General features: G+C 47.2%; 2 protein-coding genes across 7 annotated transcripts in view; one reads left to right on the plus strand and one right to left on the minus strand.

Moving 5' to 3' along the window:
* PIP4K2B (phosphatidylinositol-5-phosphate 4-kinase type 2 beta) overlaps positions 1-12,668 on the plus strand; it is a 32,459-nt gene extending 19,791 nt beyond the window's left edge. For all 6 annotated transcript variants that reach the window (XM_077164589.1, XM_077164584.1, XM_077164585.1 and 3 more), the window contains 8 exons: positions 83-179; positions 2,673-2,825; positions 3,736-3,882; positions 4,979-5,017; positions 5,531-5,644; positions 8,664-8,922; positions 9,345-9,448; positions 10,117-12,668. In XM_077164589.1, the coding sequence (XP_077020704.1) occupies positions 83-179; positions 2,673-2,825; positions 3,736-3,882; positions 4,979-5,017; positions 5,531-5,644; positions 8,664-8,922; positions 9,345-9,448; positions 10,117-10,197 (994 nt within the window). In that variant the 3' untranslated portion in view covers positions 10,198-12,668. The remainder of the gene's footprint in view (positions 1-82; positions 180-2,672; positions 2,826-3,735; positions 3,883-4,978; positions 5,018-5,530; positions 5,645-8,663; positions 8,923-9,344; positions 9,449-10,116) is intronic.
* A 2,658-nt stretch (positions 12,669-15,326) lies between these two features.
* Positions 15,327-22,628, minus strand: PSMB3 (proteasome 20S subunit beta 3). The gene is made up of 6 exons (XM_077164590.1): positions 22,497-22,628; positions 21,990-22,174; positions 19,801-19,908; positions 18,022-18,199; positions 16,410-16,504; positions 15,327-15,439 (listed from the first exon to the last, which is right to left on the minus strand). The coding sequence occupies exons 1-6, from the start codon at positions 22,497-22,499 to the stop codon at positions 15,391-15,393; spliced, it is 618 nt and encodes a 205-aa protein (XP_077020705.1). The 5' UTR covers positions 22,500-22,628; the 3' UTR covers positions 15,327-15,390.
* Between the last annotated feature and the right edge of the window lie 12 nt (positions 22,629-22,640).

Here is a 22,640-nt window from a genome sequence, read left to right on the forward strand (position 1 = left end):
GCGGACCACAGTTTGAGAAGTTTTGATGTACAAATTAAGATGAGCAAGAAGTTTACAAAGACATTTCTCTGCTTTTCCCTAGGGAGAATCTCCCCAGCCGCTTTAAGTTTAAAGAGTACTGCCCCATGGTATTCCGAAATCTCCGGGAGAGGTTTGGGATTGATGATCAGGATTATCAGGTATGAGGAGTCTTTTGTAAAATCAGAAGAGTGTGGGGTCAGTTAGCCACGGACAAGTGAAGTGGGGTGTGGAAGCCACAGGAGAAAAACAAACTGTCTGCTGTTCTTGTGCTGTGTCTTCCTGTCACATTTAGCTCTAGCCCAGGTCATCTTTTCCCCAGGATGTTGTGGGCTCTTGGAGGGGCCAGGGCCTTAGAAGTGCTTCTGACGATGCCTCACAGGCTCAGGCTTCGTTGAGAGCAAGGCCCCAGCTCCTCTTCCTGGGAGGGAGAGCAAGGGGAAGGAGAGGGGTCTGCAGAAGCTGCTTCATTTTAGTCTGACATCCCCAGTCTAGGCTGAAGAACCTTTCTTCGTAGTTTGACTTAAAAGAGAGAGAATTGTTGCCAGCGAGAGATGAGGCCTCTTAAAGCAGATAAGACAGATTAGAAAAGGAAGACTTCAAGGGTAGTGTAACATGTTGCCAGGTATGAGTGTCACCTCCAAAATTTTTCCTCATATCTTGGTGGAGGGAGCGGGGTAGCTGTACCCTATGGTGTGTGATGATGCATTAGGACAGTGGGAAGATAGGGTCGATCATCTTTGGCCTCCTGGGAAGAATCAGTCCCAGTGGCAGGGAGACTATAGTCTGAGGTCTGGCCTGTGATTTCTGTTACTTCTCTACCGAGCAATTCTCCATAGGCCTTCTTCATCGGGCAGAAAATCTGATGGTAAAGGTGGGAGAATTTTCTACTTCACCTTTATAGTAGCAGGAAATATAGCTGACTTTCAGTTTTCTTTGGGGAAAAAAAAAGGAGGGCACAGCCTAGTGAAATCTAAAATTGATGCCTAAATCTCTTTAAATACTGTAATTCCTTCCACCCCACTCCCAGTAAGCCTCTCACAGAATACTTCACAAGAAGCAGAATGGGCCTGGGGATGACCCTCTATCACCACCTCCATCCACCTCCTGGAAGGCCTGAAGGGGACAGGGTGGGGGGTGTGGAGGGGAGTGTGGGGGTTGCGGGATAGGAGGGGAGGAGGAGGAGCCAGTGGTTTGGACGCTGAGGAATGTTCATGTATAAGCGGTGCTGGAAGGTCCCTCCATCCCCTCTGTTAGGACCGAACCCTAAACTAAATCATGACCTGATTGGAGCCTGAGGTTTTCGTAAAACTTCTTGCCATTGTTGCATTTCAAGTTGCTTGGACATCTTCGTCCGCTGTGGCTCCTTTCCCCTCCCCTTGCCTGTCTAACCACATCCTCTTAGTGTCTGCACTTTGCCTCTAATAGCCTTGTGGGCAAATGACTGAGCTCAAGACTTAAAGGGGGGCAGGGAGGATGGTGTTCAGGGAGGGACTTTTTTCTCTTGAGCTACCAGTGATTTAGAGAGTCAAAATATGCAGCTTGGATATGAGACAGGGATAGGACTGTACTAAGTCTTCCTGGTGGAAGGGCCTGGTCGGTAGAGAGAGGCATGCAGTCATATGACCTACTCAGCATCCTGGATTGGGGACACCCATTTGCGGGGAGGGCAGGTTGCTCCTTTCACTTAGCACCTTTGCCAAGGACTCTCAGAGCCCCTCAACATGAAGGAGGTGTGCTCTTCTGTGCTGGAGTTTTCTGAGGAGGTATTAGGTAAAGGATTCATAAAGAGCAGATTCCTTACTAAGTAAGTGACAGAGAAAGGGCTCAGGGAGGAAGCATTTCTGTAAATATGTGCTTTCTTAGGAATAGAGACATCTGGGGCCTCCCCTTTGCCTTGCCCCCCAAAGATCTTCTCCTGTCATCAGCTCGTGAACACCTTTGGTTGACTCACATCTTTTACCACCCTCTCTCTTGAGGCCTTTACTCTCTCCAGTCCTAACGGGAATGGGCCCTTGAGAAAGAACAGGGACAGGCCATGTAAGCTTCTCAGTAGGAGGCAGAGGTGAGGGGAAAGGTGTCTGGCAAAGATATGAGAACCAGTTTCCCCCTTTGGGAAGAGTTTTCTAGCGTCAGGGCCCATGCAGGGGAAAAAAAGGACTGTGACTATTGCTTCTTTTATGATAAACCTCTTGAATATTTCCTAAGTTTTGTCTTTGTCATACCAAGAGACTGGGGATTTCAGCTCAGTCTGCTGCCTTATGTTCCTGGGGTAGAGACATTAATGACTCACCCACTACATATGGTATGTGAGGGTCAGGGTTAGAAAATCCATCCCCTACATCTCTGGCAGGGTTTTGATTTGTAGGGCAGCCCTTGGGATCACCGTGAAAGGGAACTGCTTCACCATCAATCCTCTTCCATCCCAGTCTAGGAATAGGAGCAGGTGGTGAGGAACAGCTCTTGCCACTCTTAGGGGAGATTTGGGGAGGGATGTGACCTTCATAGAAAAGAGGTGGGGAAGGTCCCAGATGGGACCCTCTAGTCAATACTTTTGGCTTTAGAGCAATCCAGTCCTTAAGAGAAGACGCAGTAGAAGTCAGGACCCTTGTTCCCCTCCTGAGACCAGCTTGCTTCTTCTCTTGGTCCATCAGAATTCGGTGACGCGCAGTGCCCCTATCAACAGTGACAGCCAGGGCCGGTGTGGCACACGTTTCCTCACCACCTACGACCGGCGCTTTGTCATCAAGACAGTGTCAAGTGAGGATGTGGCTGAGATGCACAACATCCTAAAGAAATACCACCAGGTATGGTGAGTCCCAAGTCTGGGCAGTAGAGAGATGGGTTGGAAGAGGGAGGAGAGAGCCCTGGCAGAGTTTCATAGGGAGGGATTTGACCTTTCTGGTAATGGCAGGTTCCTTCTGATAACCAGTAGTTGGCCTTCCCTTGGCACCTCGGTTCTGTGAGGTGAAATGCCTATTTTAAAAAAGTGAAAAAGAAGAAATGGAAACACACTACTGACTCAGACCTGGCTGAACAGCTGTTTCTTGTCAGAGTTGGGACATTTTCACACTCTGGCACCTGCTTCATTCCTACTAAAAGAGGTCCATCAGTTTGGTAGGTTTGCTTCTTTTCCCATTCCATCTTTCCACTTATCTGGAACTTGCCCGTGTGGAAAGCAGGTGGTGGTGTGGCACCATCTATGTGCCTACCCCTGCGCCTCTTCTGAGTCTTCAGGGAAAGCTGACTCTTTTCTGGGGCACCTGAGAAGTGGTAAAGGGAACTTCTGGTCTCTGGGGAGTTAGAGCGAAAAATCTTGGGGCATGGAGCCATTCTACTCTCCCAGGCAGCTGGGTCATAGCCCTGCCCCTGTGTCCCCCCTCTGCCCTTTGACTTGCCCATATCAGGGCACAGAGGAGAGGCAAGGCCTGGATCAGGGGTTTGCTGCAGTGGAATCCTATTTTAGACAAAATCTTAGGTGGAATCCCAATAGTCTGCAACCAGAGGAGCCTGCTCAGCTTGCCTCTCACATTGATATGCCTGCTGGGGTGGGATGGGGGTACAGTTGCCTGTCGTACCTCTGAGGAACCCCTATTGCTTCACAAAAGCCAGTTTGAAAACCACTAGTCTAGGGAGCCAGGTTGCGTTTCAGCCCCACCATCCTGCCCAGCATCATGTGTTTCTTAGCCTTCCCTCCTTCCCTCCCTTCCGTTCTAGTTCATTGTGGAGTGTCATGGCAACACCCTTTTGCCACAGTTCCTGGGCATGTACCGCCTGACTGTGGACGGCATGGAGACCTACATGGTGGTGACCAGGAACGTGTTCAGCCATCGGCTTACTGTACACCGCAAGTATGACCTCAAGGTAAAGGGCTCTGGAGGTCCTCACTGTATGACTACCCCCCACTCACGGCCTGGAGGAACCACTACTCCAACTTCCACATAATTAGGAGAGCTGTAGTATATGTCTCGGTATGGACACATGACTCTGGAGTTGATATGCCTAATTCCTGTGAATCAGGAACTGTTTGAAGTCCAGGGGACAGTGGTAAGAGGTTATTTCACCCCTAAATGTAGCATATCTGTGTAACAGTTGACATTCATCAACTCATCAGTGGGATGGGCACAGCGAGAGCAGTAGTGTAGAGACAGGCTGTGCTGATGCATGCACTCTCGCAGCTGTCCAGGCCACTGGGGACTGGCAGCATAAGTGTGTTTCTGGACACTGAGAAGGACACACTTGTGACTATGAACCATGGCTTTTTGTTGCTCCTGAATTAAAGCCCTGGCTTTCTAACTTCTTTTACCTCACACCACTCTCCTCTCACTCTCTGCTGCAGCCACACTAGTTTCCCTTCCATTTCTGAAGTGCCGAGCTCCTCCTCCTCCTCCCCAAATTTTTCTAATATGCTGTTTTCTCTGCTGAAACTGTTTTCCCTTCCAACCTGCCTATCCCCAACTCCTTCCCCACTCCCAACTTCACCTTCCCTCATCTAATTACTTCCTACTTTTCTGAGCTCAGCTCAAACATCACCTTTTTCAGGAAGTGATCCCTGGCCCCTGCCCCTCCTCAGTCCAGGCCAGGCCTCCATGTAACTTGCTCTCTGAATATTCTGTCTTCTCCACTGTACTACTCAGCATCATTGTAATTAATTGATAATTGCATGGGTGCTGCTTAATGTCTCTCTTCCCCATTAGAAGGAAAGTTCCTTCGGGGCAGGTACTGAGTCTCTCTGGTGTTGTCCTACTTTCTGAGCACCTAACATGTATTTGTACGTAGTCAGAGCTCTATAAATGGTCTGTAACAGAGTAAGTGAACAAGTTGCTCCCTCTTGGCCCCTCTAGGACTCCAGTCAGCCTACTTCTGTTCACCCACTGGCTCTTCCTAAAGATTGGTGTATGTTTTCTCACCCAACAGAATTTGCCTCATCTGTACTTCTGACAGCTCTTATTTTTTCCAGGGTTCTACTGTTGCCAGAGAAGCGAGTGACAAAGAGAAGGTATGCTGGGACCTGTGCTGATCAAGTCTGGAATGGGTCACTTGGAACACCTTCTGTCAGCCATTCTGTCCTTTCTCCCACTGCTGTCCCTAGCCTAGCTCCCTCAGACATGTGATCTGTCAACATGAAATGTGCCACCAAGCACCTGGCCTGTCCTTGTCATAGGCTGTGGCATCCAGCCCTTTACCTCTGCCCACCCATCTGAAGACCATGGCCAGGTTCTTCATAGTCCTGGAGGGGTGATAATTTCCATTGTGTGGTCCAGCTTGAATTAGTTAGTGGCTGCTTGAGCCCTGAAGTGGTCCAGGCTTAGCAAAAAAGAAGGCTTTGAACCGTCCACATCCCATCTTCCCTGGACCCTGGGGCTGGAGCCTGCTGCGCTGAGCTGCTGATTTGGCAATTTGAGCATCTTTGCCCTAAAGATCTTTCCCCTTTCTGTACCATTGTCCCAGCAGAGGACTCCCTGGGTGATGGAACCCGGCCTACCAGCCTAACACTGTATTGCTCTCCCAGGCCAAGGACTTGCCGACATTCAAAGACAATGACTTCCTCAATGAAGGGCAGAAACTACATGTGGGAGAAGAAAGTAAAAAGAACTTCCTGGAGAAACTGAAACGGGATGTTGAGGTACTTACTAAATCTCTTTTTCATTTGATTGTTTGATAAGGGCCTTTTCTTGTACCCAGACCAAGAGATTCTTTAACCTTAAGAAAAACTAAGTTCACTGCTTTCCAGCAGTGTGGACAAAAGGAAGAGCAGTGATTTGGGTAGTGTGGGTACTTACATGTACCTAAACTAAAGCCAGTGTAAATGAACGTTCCATTTTGATGGATGTACTTTGTGCTAGTAGAACTTTTGTAACTCAGTTTGGAGTGCTCTCCCCTCACCTCTTCACTAATACATTCCTCTTCAGACTCCCTTTCAAAATCACCTTCTGGTAGTATCTACACAGTGGAGGTTACATCAGGTGGCAGAGCAGCAGAGTGACTAGCGAGGCCCTTCTCTGGCTCTGATTCTCCACTTACCCAGCATCTGCTGGGTGTAGTGGACTTCCTGTGGAGAACTTCCTCCAGAAGAGGACAGGTGCTAAATAGTGAATGTATTATTTGGATTACCTGGTAACTTAGTGTCCCCTTCTAATTTGATAAGTGGGGAGACTGCTCATTAAAACCAAACCCTACAAACTTTTTTGTTGGGAAGCTTTTCCTTAATCATACCCAACCACGTTCACGCCTGTATTCTGTCTTTCATGCTCCAATATTGTTTGTCCTGAGGTCTTTTCCTCCACCTTCTCCCTCTCTCCCTATTCCCTGCTCTAGTTCAGAGGAGAATTTAAGGGCACTTACTCAATTCATTTTTTTCCTTCATGCTGCTTTTTGAATGTTCCCAGGTCAATGGGAGGGCGTATAGTTGATGGATTCGCTCTCCTCTGGGACCTTAGTCCCTTCGCCCTAGGTCTTAAGAAGGCTTTGACCAGAGGTACTTGGAATGGTGCCCCTCCCACCTTGTCTCTGCCTAGGTGACTGCTGATCTCCTGTCTTTGGATTTGTGCTTTTTTTTTTTTTTCTTTTTTACATGGGCAGGCACCGGGAATCGAACCCGGGTCCTCTGGCACGGCAGGCAAGCATGCTGAGCCACTGTGGCCTGCTCTGGATTTGTGCTTTTAATTCATTTCTAGGCCTGCATCTATAGCCACTCTGATCCTGTTATAATTCTTGTCCTAGTCCTCTAATGACAGTGTCCAGTCTGACAGTGTCCTGGTGCTACAGGTTCAATTTGTGACCATGGCAGAATGTATGGCATGTTGTGATAGTGGCTGGCTGGCTAGTTAACTGAAAATTTGGCCCAGTGGCTCTAACCTCATTATTGGCTAAGCAGGTTGGCCATTTTAATCCAATATCATCCCTACCCCCTTTATTCTTTTCCAAGTAATGGAATCCCAAAGGATGGAACCTGAGATACCATCTGCTCCCAGCATTCATTACAGGGATGAAAGGGCTGAGGCTTGGCAGGATGAAGCCCATGGTACAGGGGATGGGTCCAGCATTTCCCCCCCAAAGTGCCAAACAGTCTCTTTTCTTGTTGTTGTTCCCCTATTATTTATTTATTTTTAATCCATATGTTTTACTTATCTGTCCATAAGGTAGATAAAAGAAGCATCAGACACAAGGTTTTCACAATCACATGGTCACATTGCGAAAGCTATATCATTATACAATCATCTTCAAGAAACATGGCTACTGGAACACAGCTCTACACTTTCAGGCAGTTCCCTCCAGTCTCTCTGTTACACCTTAACTAAAAAGGTGATATCTATTTAATGCGTAAGAATCAATCTCCAGGGTAACCTCTCGACTCTGTTTGGAATCTCTCAGCCATTGACACTTTATTTTGTCTCATTTCTCTCTTCCCCCTTTCAGTCGGGAAGATTTACTCAATCCCTTGGTGCTGAGTCCCAGCTCATTCTAGGATTTCTGTCGCACGTTGCCAGGAAGGTCCACACCATTGGGAGTCATGTCCCAAGTAGAGAGGGGTAGAGCAGTGAGTTTGCTTGTCATGTTGGCTGAGAGAGAGAGGCCATATCTGAGCAACAAAAGAGGTTCTCTTGAGGGTGACTTTTAGGCCTAATTTTAAGTAGGCTCAGCCTATTCTTTGTAGTGTTAAGTTTCATATGAACAAACCCCAAGACTGTGGGCTCAGCCTATTGCTTTGTTTGTCCCCACTGCTTGTGAGAATATCAAGAATTCTCCACTTGGGGAAGCTGAATTTTCAAACAGTCTATTTTGTCCTACAGAGAAGGAGCTGAGAATGTTGGTTGGCTCTAGCTACCATTTTCATGTGGTACTTCTTTTCTTCACCATTGTCACTGTGACTGATAAAGAACCTGAATTACAAAGCTTTTCAAACTTTGACTATGGTCTCCAGTAAGAAGTACATTTACCCTGCAACCCAACACATACACACACATACATGTAACTGAAACACTGTCTACACCTACTTCTTGTGATGTACTCTGATATTTTCTATTCTATCTCATTGTGTTTAGTAATTTAAAAATAAACAAACGGGTCCACGGGTGGTTCAGTGGTAGAATGCTTGCCTGCCATGCAGAGACCCAGGTTCAATTCCCAGTCCATGTACGACCAACCCCCTCCCCAGCCAAAAAAAAAACATAGTCCCAGCCCATTAAATGGGGTTTAGCACTCATAACGGGTTGAAAGGCATGGCATTGCTATGGTGCATCCATCTTTCCAGCCTCTTCCATGGTGTAATACTCCAGTATTTCTTTCCTCAGACTTGTCATAGCTTCTGTTGATCCCAGACCATTTTGGGCTCTTTCTTCTTCCTATAATGCTCTTTCTACCTTTACTCTTACAGCTTTGGTCCCACAGATCCTCCTCATCCTTCAAGCTCAGTGTCAGTTCCTTTCCTCAGGAGGCTCTCTCCCTCCCTCTGCTGCAGACTCCCACAGCTCCTGGCCCTTCCACCATTAATGCTTGTGATACTTGTTGATAGACTGTCTTCCCCATTGGACACTGAGCTCACTGAGCTCCTGATGTCTTATTAGAAATGTCCCTTTCCATCTACCACTGGTATGTGCTATGTAACCTCTTCCTTCCATCTTTCTTTCTCTCACTTCCTCTAGTTTCTGGCCCAGCTGAAGATCATGGATTACAGCCTGCTGGTGGGCATCCACGATGTGGACCGGGCAGAGCAGGAGGAGATGGAGGTGGAGGAGCGGGCAGAGGACGAGGAGTGTGAGAATGATGGGGTGGGTAGCAACCTGCTCTGCTCCTACGGCACACCACCAGACAGCCCTGGCAACCTCCTCAGCTTCCCTCGGTTCTTTGGCCCTGGGGAATTTGACCCCTCTGTTGACGTCTATGCCATGAAGAGCCACGAAAGTAAGTCGGATCCTGGGCCTGCCCTAGTGAGAAGGGTACCTTTGGGTGTCTGGGGTCTCCACCTCCTAAATCGCTGACTTTGGCCTCTTTTTGTCTCTAGGCTCCTTTACCAGGTCCCTGCCAATAACTTTCTTCTGGGGCTCTGAGTTCCTCTCTACCTGTCTTGGCTGGCAGAGGCATGGCACTACTCTTGTGCATGGGATAGACAAACCCTCATAAGTAAAGCTGTCATGTTGCCCCCACAGGATGGCTTTGAATGTCAAATAAGATAAGAGCTGTGAAAGCTTCTGAGAAGGGCCCGATTGTCATCCTTTTTCTCACATCCAGAATGACAGGGGTGGATCTGTATCTCAAACCTGAGGGCTGCCTCTGTTCTTCTCCCTGGCATCCCTTACCCCTTTCCTGCTTCTCCCCACCTTCAGGTGCCCCGAAGAAGGAGGTCTATTTCATGGCCATCATTGATATCCTCACACCATACGATGCTAAGAAGAAAGCTGCACATGCTGCCAAAACAGTGAAACACGGGGTGAGTTCTTCCTGTCCTTGTCTGGGGTCCAGCCTGGTCTGGTAGAAGATGCAGAATGAGCAAATGTATTCACCCTCAGGCCCTCGGAGAGGGTGGTCTCAGGGCTCATGCTCTCTGGTAAAACTCTTTCCCCCTTTTCCCCCATCCTCCCTAGAAGAGAACAGGAGGAGTACCTTGCCTGTGCTGCCTTGTGTTCTTCGCCAGCTAGGCGCCCCACTCCCTATCAGCCTGAGTGATATGCTCAACTTGTTTTTCCCAAGCTGTCTGGCCCTTGGGGCTCTGAGCTCTGAGCTTCTTTCCCCCGGGGCTGCTGGTCGTGCTGTGCATCTTGTTGAGCCACCAGTAATAGCTTTGTTTACCTGCCCACACTGCTCTGCAGACGCCTGTACCCCATGGGCTTCAATCTACTGCTTTCCAAACAGGGGCCCCACCACTCCCCACCCCCTTTCCCTTACTTCAGTGGCTGCAGGCCTGGGGTTGTGAGTCAGGGGAGTGGGGACTAGAGTGTTTCTGAGACGTGTGAACCACTTCCTGGGGTGGCCTGCCCAGTCTGGGGAGTAGTCTTCAGCCCTTACATTGATACTGGGTGGCAAATACACAGGCTTCTTGTACATCCTCTTGACTAGGGCTAAGGAACTTGACCTGAAGCTGTCTCTTGTGTGTTACAGGCAGGGGCTGAGATATCGACTGTGAACCCTGAGCAGTACTCCAAACGCTTCAACGAGTTCATGTCCAACATCCTGACGTAGTTATCTTCTACTTTCAGCCAGAGCCAGAGAGCTGGATGTGGGGTCGGGGATTGGGAGAGGGAGAGGGGTATAGGTATAATTGGGCAAGAGGAGAGGGTGGGGAGTCAAAGTGGGGGGAAGGGGAGGGTTTTAGCCATGGGGCTGTGGTCTGTGTCACTGAAAGATAAACTCTAGTTGAGGGGTAGGGAACTATGCTGTGTGCATATGCTCACAGGATGGGCCCCAACCTACAGCTCACCCTTGGTTTTTTCCCCATTTGACCCAGGTTAAAAAGGGGTTCCCTTTTTGTTACTAAGATACCTTGGGACTAGAGATGGCTTTGTGGGTTTATTTGGATTTTGTTTCTGAAATTTCATTGCTCCAGGCTTGCTATTTATAATGATGTGTGTCATCACCCTATCCCCCTTCCCTGTCCTTGCCCAGCTCTCAGTTTCCTTCAGTTAAAGGATGTTCCATAGACCCAGCACCAAGGGTCCTCTCAGAGCAAAGCTCTCTGATATCAGAGAGGAGAGGTCAGACACCTCGACCCTGCTGCATTTGATCTTGTCTGGACTAACTCTAATTTTATGGAGTATTATGCACAGCTCCCTCTGCCTTTCTACCCTGGATACAAGTTAAATGTTACATCATTCCTCCTTCTAAATGCTCTCATCCTAAAGGAACACTACAGGTCAACACCAGGCATCTTGTATCAGATCAAAGATCTCCAAGGGGAGTGAGCTCATCCTCATGGGGGCACCAGGGGCTGGGGGAGCCGCTGGGCTCTTGGACAGCTGGTGTCAGCAAGCCCCATCGTCATCACCCTAGCCTGTGGCGCTCAGCCCCTGGAGTTCAGATACCTCCTCTGTAAAGCCTGCCTCCCACTGGGTCAAGAGGAACTAGAAAGCACCTTTGAATATAACAGGACCCTTGTATTTTTAAGATGGTTATTTCCCCTTGGGAAAACCCTAAAAGCTGGTGAATATCAAGTAAGGTCTTGTGTCCTTCCTCCATTTACTTTCTGACCTTCTCCCAGGAACGCTCACTTGTAGCTGAGCTTTTAGCTGGAAGCAGATCTCTGAGACTGTAGATGCTCTTTGCAGAGATACCTCTTCAAGTCCCAGAGCTACCATGTAGATAATCTGGCTCCCTGTGCCCGTGTTTGTGACTTGGACAGTTGTAGCATCCTGAACTCCTAAGGTCAGCCGGCAAGGAGTGGTACCTCTCCACCTTGAGGAAGTATGGTGGGCCAGCCTGAAATTGCTTCTGACTCCCTTGAGGATGTGACGTGGGAAGTCTAATTTGGAGGCTCGTGAGGTCTGATCTGGCCCCAACCTTGGGGCTGTCTTTCCTTCATGGCCCTCTCTAGACTTTTGGCAAGTATGCTGCCCACTGGCTTTCTCAGCAGAGGCATCCTGCAGCTTCCTTCAGGGTCTCCAACCACCTTCAGAGCTTGCAACCTAGGTCCTCATAATTGAGCCATGAGTGGTCTGATAGCATCAGAGCAGTCTGGCCTGGCTAGGAGAGAAAAAGACCCTGTGGCTGTGCAAAATATAGTAAAATTTGTAGATCTCCCCAAAGATGCGAAGATGGTTTGTAGAGCCATTGAATGAATGGATCAGTTTCCTGTGGCTCCCCCCAAAGCTGGCCAAGCTCAACTTGTGGAACAAGAACCAGCATTGCCTCTGATGCCCTCTCTTTGGGAGGCTTCCCACAGTGTTTAGATCAGAAAAGAATGAAGATAACATTCTTGGACTCTGCTAGGGCTGTCAGATGGGTTGAGATCCCCTTCTGGAAAAGGCACACTTGGGCCTAGGAAGGCTGTCATAGCTCTGAACATCTGTGGCACAACCATGAAGTGGCTTGGGGAAGAACTTTGAACCAAGTGGCTCATGAAGAAAACAAAGTCAACTTGGGAAAGGGATTCTGTAAGAATAATCTTTGGCCTCAATTTTCCCCATTTCATAATCAAGAATTAAAATTCGGGTCTGCTCCTATTCAGGCCCAATATCTCCAAAGCTTACAAGGCTGTGCTCCAGCAGCTGCCACGGCTTTTGGATACCCATCCAGTTATCTGCACTTGGTCTGCTAATCATGTTGCCGTCATGTGTATGAAAAGTGTAGCCCAACCTTATCATATACAGATGAACTACCAGGCATCTAACTTCTTTAACATTGAGTTTTTGTTTTTATGTGGGGTTTTTTTTGGGGGGGGGGGAGGGGGTATATTGTTTACATTTTGAGAGGTAGCATTCTGTTTCAAATGCTCTTGTTTTTCTGACAGTATTGTTGATTGGTTCGTGACATTTGAGCTGTGGTTTGGTGGATTTCAGATTCTTTTTTAAAGGTCATTCACTTTTTCTCCCCGTGCTGTCTTCAAAACCTTGGGTTTATCCCTCTAATTCCTTTGGCATTCAAATGTTTAAGAGCTGTTTATCTTGATTCATACAATTTTTTCCTTCTTTTTGTAATGATAAAGATATTCTATTTGATTTCCAGTCTAAATGTAGAGAAAGTGAACTGATTTCCCAAGGTTTTGTCTACCCCCACTGTTCTTAAGTGGCCCACCTTTACTTTTCTGTAAAAGGTATCTGAGGGGAAGTTCGCTTCTTGGGCCCAGGATGGAAAGTAAAAGTCAGTCTTATGACATACTAGAATAATACTGACACCCAGGAACAAAACCATAAGAATAACACATGACTGGTTGGCTGAGGCCTGGATGGGGTTAAGGACAGGATTCCTCACTGTTCCACTTAAGGAATAGCATACAGTCACGATTTACCCCATCCCCACCCCTCTCCTTCCAGAAGTCTACGCTGAGAATGTCAACTCCCAGATCTCCCAGCCAAAGAGGAATTCTCTAAAGACTCCATTTGGAAGACCACTAGATGAAGGCCTCTGGCCCTTCTTCCTATAAATTAACCACTGAGTCTTTGTGTTCCCCAGCATTAAGTTCTTTCCCTGTGCCTTGCGTTTGGGTGACACAGAGCATGCTGGGAACCCCAGGAGTACAGACTGAAGCAATTCATCAGTCCCCTTATTTAGCTCAGGGGTTACTGGTCTGTGGCAGGTGCCACGAGTCATCTCTTTGGCTGTTCTCAGCGGCCCTCTAAAAGTTCCCACCACGGGCAGCCCTTCCTCCCGTCCTTCTTCCTAATGTACTTTTCTCTTTTGCCTGTGCTGTAGGGCTCGGACAGGTCCCCTGATAGTGCTCAGGGCAGTGCCTCGGACTCCTGCCCTAGTGACTTGTCCCTCTTCATTCAGCCAGGGCCTGTCCTGGGGAGGTATACCAGAGACCCAGGACTTTTCTTAGTCGCCAGTCCCACTCCTCAATTGTCTGTTGAGCATTTCAAGTTGGGAGGGAGAAAGAAACTTCAACACCCCTCCAGCACTTAAGCAACTCAGATGTTGAGGGCTGGAAGGGACAATGTGTTTAAACAACCTTCAGCTCTGGCCTTAGACCTGTGGCTACCCCCAAATCCAGAGATCTTGCCTGTCTCTGGCAGTAATGTGAGAGATGTACCTGGCCTGAGTTCAGTGAACAAAGGGAAAACAACATTCAGACAACTGCCCCCAAGTCTGCAAGTGTCAGTGACATGGCCCTAGCCCTCCTCTGAGAATGAATACTTGTGAAGAATGCCTGAGGGAAAGGGGAGACTTAGCCATCCCTCTTTCACAGCCCTTAGACGAGCTGTACCAAAATCCCAGGACGGAAGCTTGGTAGGAAATTTTTAAAGGAGTCCCTTCCACTTGCTCAGAGCCACTCCGTGAGTGGGAGCCACAGCCTTTGCAGGAAGGCCCAGCGGCAGGTGGGTCATTGCAATCAGAAAATGTGAATGCCATCTAGAGTCCACTTTTGGGGAACCAGGATAAACTACCACCCCACTGTATGTATGTTATTTCTTGATTTCCCATTGCAGTTTCCATTTTTTAAATAGGAATTTTCAACCGTCTGTGCTTGTCTGATGTCTGCTCGGAACAGTTTGAGACCCTGTAACTGTTTTAAAATGCATGCAGGTTAAGATGAATCTCCAACCCGAGGGAAAAATAAAACTCAAAAAGCTTTGTGTACATGTGTTGCTATGTGTGAGTTCTTTGAAAACAAGCCCTTATTCTTTCAGAATTAAAGGGTTTTGGTCCCAGTTTGCAAAGGCAGCTTAGGCTAAATCCATATACGGGTAAGTATGGAGAAAGATGTGGCTTTTTCAGATGGATTGTAGACTAAGCAGTGGTGAAGAGCACAGGTCTGTTAGCGATTATGACCACGCACACTGAGGAACGGCCGGCTCTCCCTCACTTTTCCAGCTATGTAGAAGAATGAATGCTGGCTAAGGGCCAGATACCTGGCTTAAGTCCCAGCTTTCCCACCAACTAACCGTGTAGCTCATTTCAAACAAGTCATCTTTGTGTACCTCAGGTACATCTAGACTCTTTCATACCGTTTTTGCTTAAAGTCTAGCTGTTCTCAAAGTGTGGTCCCAGATCAGCAGTAACAGCTGCACCTAGGAACCAGAAATGCAAATGTGGAGATACCACCCTCAATCTACTAAATCAGAAGTTGCCTTAAGCCCTCTAGGTGATTTTGATTTAAGAACCTCTGTGCTATGCAAATTTTCCACGGTTGCACATTAGACTTCATTTGGGGAAATTTCAGAAAAGACAGATGCCAATTAAGTCAGAATCTCAAGGGGTAGGATTAAGGTATCAGTACATTTCATAAGCTCTCCAGATAATTCTAATGTGCAGCCAAAGTTAAGAAAGTGAGCTAAAAGGGACATTACTTGTGCGTACTTCTACTGAACAATAAAAAGAGATTTAAGGCTTCTCCAGTATAGTTTAGTAAGAATTCTAGGCTTTGTGTAGTCAAATGGAATGTGGGTTTACATGCCAGCTCTATGGCCCTGGGCAAGTTAAGTGCTGGCCTCAGTTTTCTCACTTGTAAAGGTCTCTACTCTGCCCCCTGATGACTCAGTTCTAGTAGGTGACTTGGTGCAGGGCCCAGCACACAGGCACTCAGCCAGTGCTTTGTAGACTGTGCCCACTGGTGTACTAGCAGAGGAGGCCATAAGGCAAGAAGAGAACCTGAAGGTTGAGTAGCTGTTTTTAAGTGCCCAGCTGGAGACAGATCTGCTGTAAAACTACCAAAGATGTGAAAGAAAAACTTTTTTATTAAATTAAAAAAAAAAAAGGCTCTGGCAGTACAGGGAGAAGAGGTTAATCCATTCGGGCCTTCAGTGTCCTGGTGGTGATTTTGTCCTTCTCGCTGTAGAGGGAGAAAATCACAAGAAAACATCTACACATGCCTAGACTGCTTTCCTCCCCCAGCCCCTCCCCCACCATGCACCAATTCTCGGGTCCCTCACTTGTTCTAGGAAAGGGAGAACAAATGGCTGTCCTGCTACTCTAGGTTTAACTATTTTGCTCAGCTTGTGCTGAGTAAAGAGAGGAGGAAGAAAGGAAAGGTAAAGGAGAAGTGGGAAGACTAGTGAAGGTTTTCCAGAAGTGGAACACCCACAGAAGGCTTTCTGAGAAGTGGAACCATCCAGAATGGAGATGATTCAGGCCTGGACTGAGAAGCCCTCTAAAGGAAAGAGCTACCCCAGGCCTAGAGAGCAGTAACTTAGGAAGGTATGATGTGGTTTCACTCCAGTGAACATAAATCGTCCTTAGAGAAGTAAATTCTTAACCCTCCCAAGCTATTTTTCATGAAAATTAAGCAGATTCTTCCATAAGAGCATAACAGAAAGGGCCTTATTCTGAGATGCATCCAAGGAAAGCAGGTGGGAGGAAACTTTCTACTCCACCCGATCAAGTTCCTTGTGATAGCTACAAACACATGAGGAGAAGTTGGTTGGGGTTAGAAAATAACTCCCAGACCTCAGCACATCACATAGTTCTGGGTTCCAGAATGGTGGGAGCTGGGGGAGAGAAGGGGCACCACCCAGGATTTCAATCAATCCCAGTAACTGCTGTGGCTCATCCCTACATGTATTCCGTGAGACTGTGAGGACACTGTTAAGGAAAGCAAGAAATGTCTACTGTGAGCAAGGGTCTGGAGCCTCGCCTCACAGCGGGGAACATGGCCCCCCAGGGGAAGCCTGGATTTCTGCTATTCTTGCTTGCCATAGCCTGACACCTGACCAGAGAACTGGGAAAACCTGATGCATATTTGTGGGAGAGTGGGAGAGGGAGGTGCCTACAAAGCTTCTAGACTTTTCCCAAGTTATACTCACATGATATGTACGATGACTCCCATCCCTGACACTGCATCCCGGTCCACTGCATTCAGCATGGCTTGGGAGATGGTTTCAAACAGATGTTCTGGATCCTTCCAACACAGTAGAATACTTTTAAACCCCAGTTCCTTGGGCCCCTAACTCGATCTGGTTCCTTAACTCCCTTTTTTCTAGGTGTAGGGCCCCTAGCTCTGGCCCCTCTTGTGCCTGAAGTGACAGATGGTTCCCTGGATGTGGGAAGCCTCCTCAGTAACTTCCTTGGAAGGAGACAGGATTATATAAGGAAACCCGGAAGAGACTCAGAGGACATGAAGACCTGAATTTCCTCCACTAACCAGCAGTGTGACCTTAGATAAGTCATGTGTCTCTTCTGTGAAATGGGGAAAAGAATCTCTATTTGGTGCCTATGTGCTTTATCAGCTACCTTATACTCTTCTCCTGTATATCCCACATGTACCTCAAACTCAAGCTGTCCAACCATGGACACGTTTCCCCTAAAATTTGTTCCTCCTACATTCTCTATCTTGGCCCAGCTAGAAAACTCAGCCATTCTCAACAACTCCACCTCCTTCCCTCCTGTTTAAACCAACCAAGTCCTCCTGTCCCCTCCCTACTGCCACCATCTTTGCTCAGAACCTCAGCACCTCTTGCAGGGGACTCTAACAACCTATCTCATCTACCTGTAGCTCTGTAGTTCCTCTGGCTCCTACTGTCTTTGGCGCCATGCCAGAGGAAAAAGTCCATACTCCTTGGCATAGGATTCAAGGCCCTTGAAAGTCTTGAACAAATCCCACTCTCCATCATTGTCTCATCCCCACAATCTCACATTCTGCCCTCACTTCAGCCACGCAGGGCTCGCTCTAGTCACTGAACACACCAGGCCCTTCCTGTACCCTTGTACAAGTTATTCTTTGTGCCAAGGAGGCTCTTTCTTCCCTCCTCTTCTTAGCAAACTGCATTTTAACAGGTATTTGGGTGTCTGTCTTGCTTTGGCAGACTGCAGTAAGCTCCCTGGAGACAGAAACCATATCTAGTTTTCTCCAGAGTCCGACTGAGCTGGCACTCAATAATAATAGCCAGCCTTCACTTTCAGGCATGTTCTAATCTGTCCATGAGTTTTCCCTCACAACACTTTAAGGTAGGTTCTATCACTATCCCCATTTTACAGATGAGGTAAGTGAGGCACAGAGAAATAAGATAAGAAATAAGAACGTTAACTAACCAATACTTAATTGGTAGGTGAATCCAGGTTTACAACCCAGACAACCAGCTCTGGGGCCCACTTTATTGTGCTGCCTCCAACTCTACACATTTTTAAATGTTTGTTCAACAAGAACCTTGTAAACCCAACGTGAGGAATCATATGTTTTTGTAGCAAATATCTGCCCAGGGTCTCCTAAGAGAAGGTGCTCTTCTCTGGAGCCAGCCGGCTCATACCAAGGCCCTGGGTACATGGAGTTTCTGGATAACACCCCAAGGATCAACAGCTGCGGCTTTCTCTTTACCCCACACCAGTCTCCCCATCATCTGCCATGCAAGCACTTTTTTTCCTGATCGCCAAAGGGGTGGGTGCCCCAGAGTCCAGCCCCACTCCTAGCCACCAACTCACCATGTTGGGCTCCCAGAGGGACTCGCACATCCCGTACATTTGTTCAGTGCAGCTGCCACTGACCACAAAGTCATCAGTCATCATGGGGCAGCCGATGAGGTCCAGGGAGCAAATGAAGGGCTTAAAGGTCTTAGGGTCCAACCCAGCGATGACTGGTTCAGTGTAGTAGGGGCCAAATCTGTGGGGACCAGGACCAGAGATGGAAGCTGGAATTCAAGAATGTTCACCTCCATGGTCAACCCTATTCAAACGAAACCCTGGCCAGGACCCAGATAAACAAAGGACCTGCTTGGGAAGACCACCTTTCCCTGTGGCCAGCTGGGTTTTCATTCTTTCCCCTTCTCCTGGCAATGCTCTAAGACTTTTCTCTGACACTTACTTCATATCCTGTTCCTCTCTTCCTTCTCCTTTCTTTGAGAATTCTGCTTTCTTCGAATCCTCCCTAATCCAATGTCCTACCATCACGCAAACCTCTATTTGTACATTTATACCCAATTCCTTTTGAAAAAGAATTTGGGGTGGTTTATAAGAAAAACACTGCAAAATAAAACTAATCTAGTAACAATACAAGACATGAAACCGAACATAAAGTTTTATACTGAGTCTTGTAGCAGGCAAGGCAAAGAGGGACGGACACTCAGTGGGCTGGGTTACTTTCATTGTCTGCTCATCAGAAACTTGTTTTGGACATTGAGCTTTGAGAAGAATCAATTTTACGGATCTTTATGTAGAAAAAACTCAGTTAACTCATGGCCAGTATCTTCAACAGAAACAGAAAGCAAAGAGGCATTATCAATATGCTTTCTCTTACACCAGCTCTCAGTAATTCCTAAAGGCATGATCTTAAACCATAGCTCTGTAAGAAACAATTCCGAAAAAAATGAAATAAAACAATTCTAACGGGAAGGGATTAGTGGAGGGGTGCCTAGACCCACTGTTTCTCAAACAGACCCCTGGGTGTCAATTTCTATGAGAAATTTAAAATTTGGCATTTTCCACTCAATAAACTGGAAAAAAGTTAATATAAATATCTTGGATTATCCAGGTAACAACCATAAAATTGAGTATTATGACACAGATGAGGTACTGTGTTTGTATTCCAATCATGTTGATGCCAAGGTATCAGCTGAAGGTCTGCATTTAACTTTTATTACAGTATTTCACACTGAGGAGCCTGCATGGATTCTCTGGGGTTCATGAGAAGTTTAAACTCCTGCAATGCGTAGTTTTGCGCATTACTGCCTCAGCCTTTCCTACTAGAAAACCAGTGTTCTCAGCTGGGCTTGTAGAGGAATGGCTGCATAACGGCTGTAGCAGTTATAAACCCCAAATTTTCCAGGCCAGTTTCAATGTCCCGTACTTTTATTCTTTTCAATAAACATAAGCCATTTCATATATAACTAAATGTGAGTTGATTTTTCCAATTTTTTAAGATATTTTTTTCATATAAATCAGTTTAAAATCCTTGACACTCTTCTCAATTTTGGATTTCAATAAATGCGGTTCTACATTTGTAAATACTACAGATAGTTCACAGCTAAGGATATTAACTGATACTTAAAGGACAGGTAACCTGTGTTCTCCTGAAGTCCTTTCTTTCCTATTTGGTTGTCAGATAGGTCCAGAGAAATCAGATTTATAAAATAAGGTTATCACCCTGCAAATAAGAAATAGGAGAACAAGGAGGAATCCCCTCCCTCCAGACCAATACCACAAGCCTACTTCTCCCCCACTCAAGGATTTCTGGATTCCCTGAGCCCTGGGCTCCACTTCACTCACCGCTTCTCATACAGGAGGTTGGCTACCATGCTCATAAGGGTGTAAGGCTTGATCTGCCGACCCTCCTTCAGCTCATACAGGTTCAGCCGGAATTTGAGGCGCTGGGCACTGTGGGGGGAAGAGAGAGTGAATTAGGAAATCACTGCTGAACATCCCCTGGTGTCTAAGAAGGCAAAGAGAGACATACAGTTTCAATCTCTTTCAAGACACCTGTTTCCCTCCCTGAGTTTTCTCACCATAAAGTCCAGCCTTACTTCCAAGTTGAAGACTCCTTGCCCCAATACTTATCACCTGAAAACAAGCCACCCTATTAACCTTTCTTTCCACGCTTTTTGGGGGTTGGGGGTGGGGGAGGGGATTATTTCCTCTCCTTTTTGAGGGATAATCTGTATATAATAAAATGTACAGCTTTTTTCACACTTTAGGAGGGAATCTGCCTGTACACATAGTCACGGAAAGCTTATGGGAAAAAGAGCAGGGGACTGAGAAAAAGCAGACCTGGGCTAAGCCTTCATCCTTTCACTTAGTTTTTACATTCATAAGACAGGGACAAAATAATTCAGTCAGTGAGATCATATATGGGTGGATGACAAGTCCTACGTGTGTTAATAAGCATCAGCATAAGCTGCTCTGGTAATGGCCTGGACAGCACACAAGAAAAAGGGCCACACTTCCTCCCTCAGTGCTGGCTCAGAGCCTCTGGACAGGCTTCTGCCTAGAGCAGCCTAATGCCTTAGACAAAACAATGAGCCACTGGACAGTAGACCTGGAGAGAGCCCTAAATACAACCTTATTGTCCTCTTACAGGTGAGGAAACCGAGGCCTAGTGACATTAGTAAGCATTCCCACAAGCAAGAAAACCCATTGAGGAAAGCCTCCTGATGAAAAGGAAATGGAGTGAGCAGAACAATGGTAGTGACTAGAGAGAGGAAGGCTGACCGAGTCTTTACAATGACAGGGAACTCCAAGCTGACATTCTCGGATTCCACCAAGGACAGGAAAAAAGGATAGGTGGGTTAGATCTCAGGAAGAACTTCCAAGTTATATGCTCTAGAGACATGGGAAATTTTAAGAGAAATGAAAGATAAAATATCCAGTTGAGTGTCCACCTGTACTAGTCTCTTGGCCTTAAGCCAACAGCCTCCTACAGCACCTGACCCGTGTGACCATATTTTTCCTCTTGATGTCCTAGCCTGATTCTTTTTCTCTCATCTCTTCTTCTCCAGGGTTCAATATAAGATTTGGCTTTGAAACTGCAGCTTATTTTTTTCCCTCTACAATCTGCTCCCATGGATTTAACAAATCATCATTGCCTCTCCAGCCCTGAGATGTAATCAAATCTCCAACTACTTGTAAGATGTTTCTACCTGGCTTGCCTTGTCACCTCAAAATTGGTGTCAAAGTTGTCAGCTTACCTCCAAAGCTACTCCTCCCAACTTCTATATTTCAGCCAACACGCTCAAAACAGGAAAAATATTTGAAACATTTCTGGATTGCCTACATGCCAGGGTACTACTGTACACATTAGGAATGCAAAGATTAAAAAGACACAGATCCTGCCCTCAATGACTTCCTTTGGCCCTATAAGATCCAAGTACCCACCTTAGGCTTATAAGGAACAACGCTCAGAAATCTCTTTCTTTTCTTTCTTATCTAATATGGTTATTAGGACCATAACCCTCACACCTGGGCCATCACAATAGTTACTTATTTCCTTTCCAGTCGTATAACCATTGTGAACAAGATAACTAACATGGCAATTAATAAGCACTACCTCATGGTGAGTTATTTTTCCATATGTTTGCCTTGCCTCCCAACTAGACCTGAAGCTCTTTAAGGACTGAGTTGGTTTTGGCCTTCGGAGACCAGCATTCACATCTGAACTCTGACATTTGGACAGTGGGCAAGACACTTTCCCAAGCCCTCAGTTTCCGCATCTGCAAAATGATACAGCAACATGGTAATGTTGTTAAGAGGATTAAATGAGGCTATGGATGTAAGGTACTTTGCACAAAGCCTGGACACAGAGTAAATGTTAGTAAAAGTTGTTTAATATACATCTCTGGATCGCTACGGTGTTAGGCAAAGTCTCAGGCTCACTAGAGGGGTTTAGCAGATGACTGACACCTAGGCCACTCATCGGTCAAGCAATGCTGGTACTGCACGAGGCCCGGGGACCCGACACTTACACTGTCTGAACGTCGGTGGCGAGCCCGGCCAGGCCGATGTACAGCCGGTCACCCATGGGAAAGATCTTCTGGAAGTCCGTGGTCACCATCTGGGCCTGGATCCCGAAGCGCCTGTCGGCCGCGATGGCCACACAGTTCTTCCCCTTCATGGCCATGACGGCCCCTCCGTTATAGGACATAATAGACTGAGACAGACAGAGGCGGAGGGGCTCAGTGCGAGGGGCCAGACGCGACCGTAGCCCGTGAACCAGACCCTGCCCTGGACCCTCCTGCACGCCGTGTGTTCCACTCTGGAGGCGCCTACACGCTCCGAATTCCAGCTCTGGGATTAACTCTGTGTGGCTGCGAGGGGTCGCACTGATCCCCCTTGATCCTCACTGCCGACCGCTCCCCTTCAAACTGGAGCCGCTTGCTTCCATCCACCACCAGGCCCCCTCAGCCTCCCCTGACTTCCGACCTTTCCCTCAATCTCCACCTCTTGCCCCTTCTCCTTGCCCCCCATCTCACCATGATTGCGGCGTTCTACGACCCCCAATCTCCGCCGCGATTCCAGTAAAGCCGTTCTGGCTCTCACTGCGCAACCGTTCTCGCTGCTTTCTCTCCATTGGCTGAAAGGCTGACTGTTCCGGGTCGTTCCGGATTTTGGTTGGC

The sequence above is a fragment of the Tamandua tetradactyla genome, chromosome 6, assembly GCF_023851605.1.
Source record: "Tamandua tetradactyla isolate mTamTet1 chromosome 6, mTamTet1.pri, whole genome shotgun sequence".
In the NCBI taxonomy this organism is placed as follows: Eukaryota; Metazoa; Chordata; class Mammalia; order Pilosa; family Myrmecophagidae; genus Tamandua; species Tamandua tetradactyla.

Bases quoted from the DNA above. Each gene is read 5' to 3' on its own strand.
- PSMB3 (XM_077164590.1), bottom strand. The intron at 18,200-19,800 runs GTGAGTGAAGTG...TGGTCCCCACAG, and splicing joins AACCTCCTGTATGAGAAGCG to ATTTGGCCCCTACTACACTG. The intron at 16,505-18,021 runs GTGAGTTGGTGG...CTGTGTTGGAAG, and splicing joins CCCTCTGGGAGCCCAACATG to GATCCAGAACATCTGTTTGA.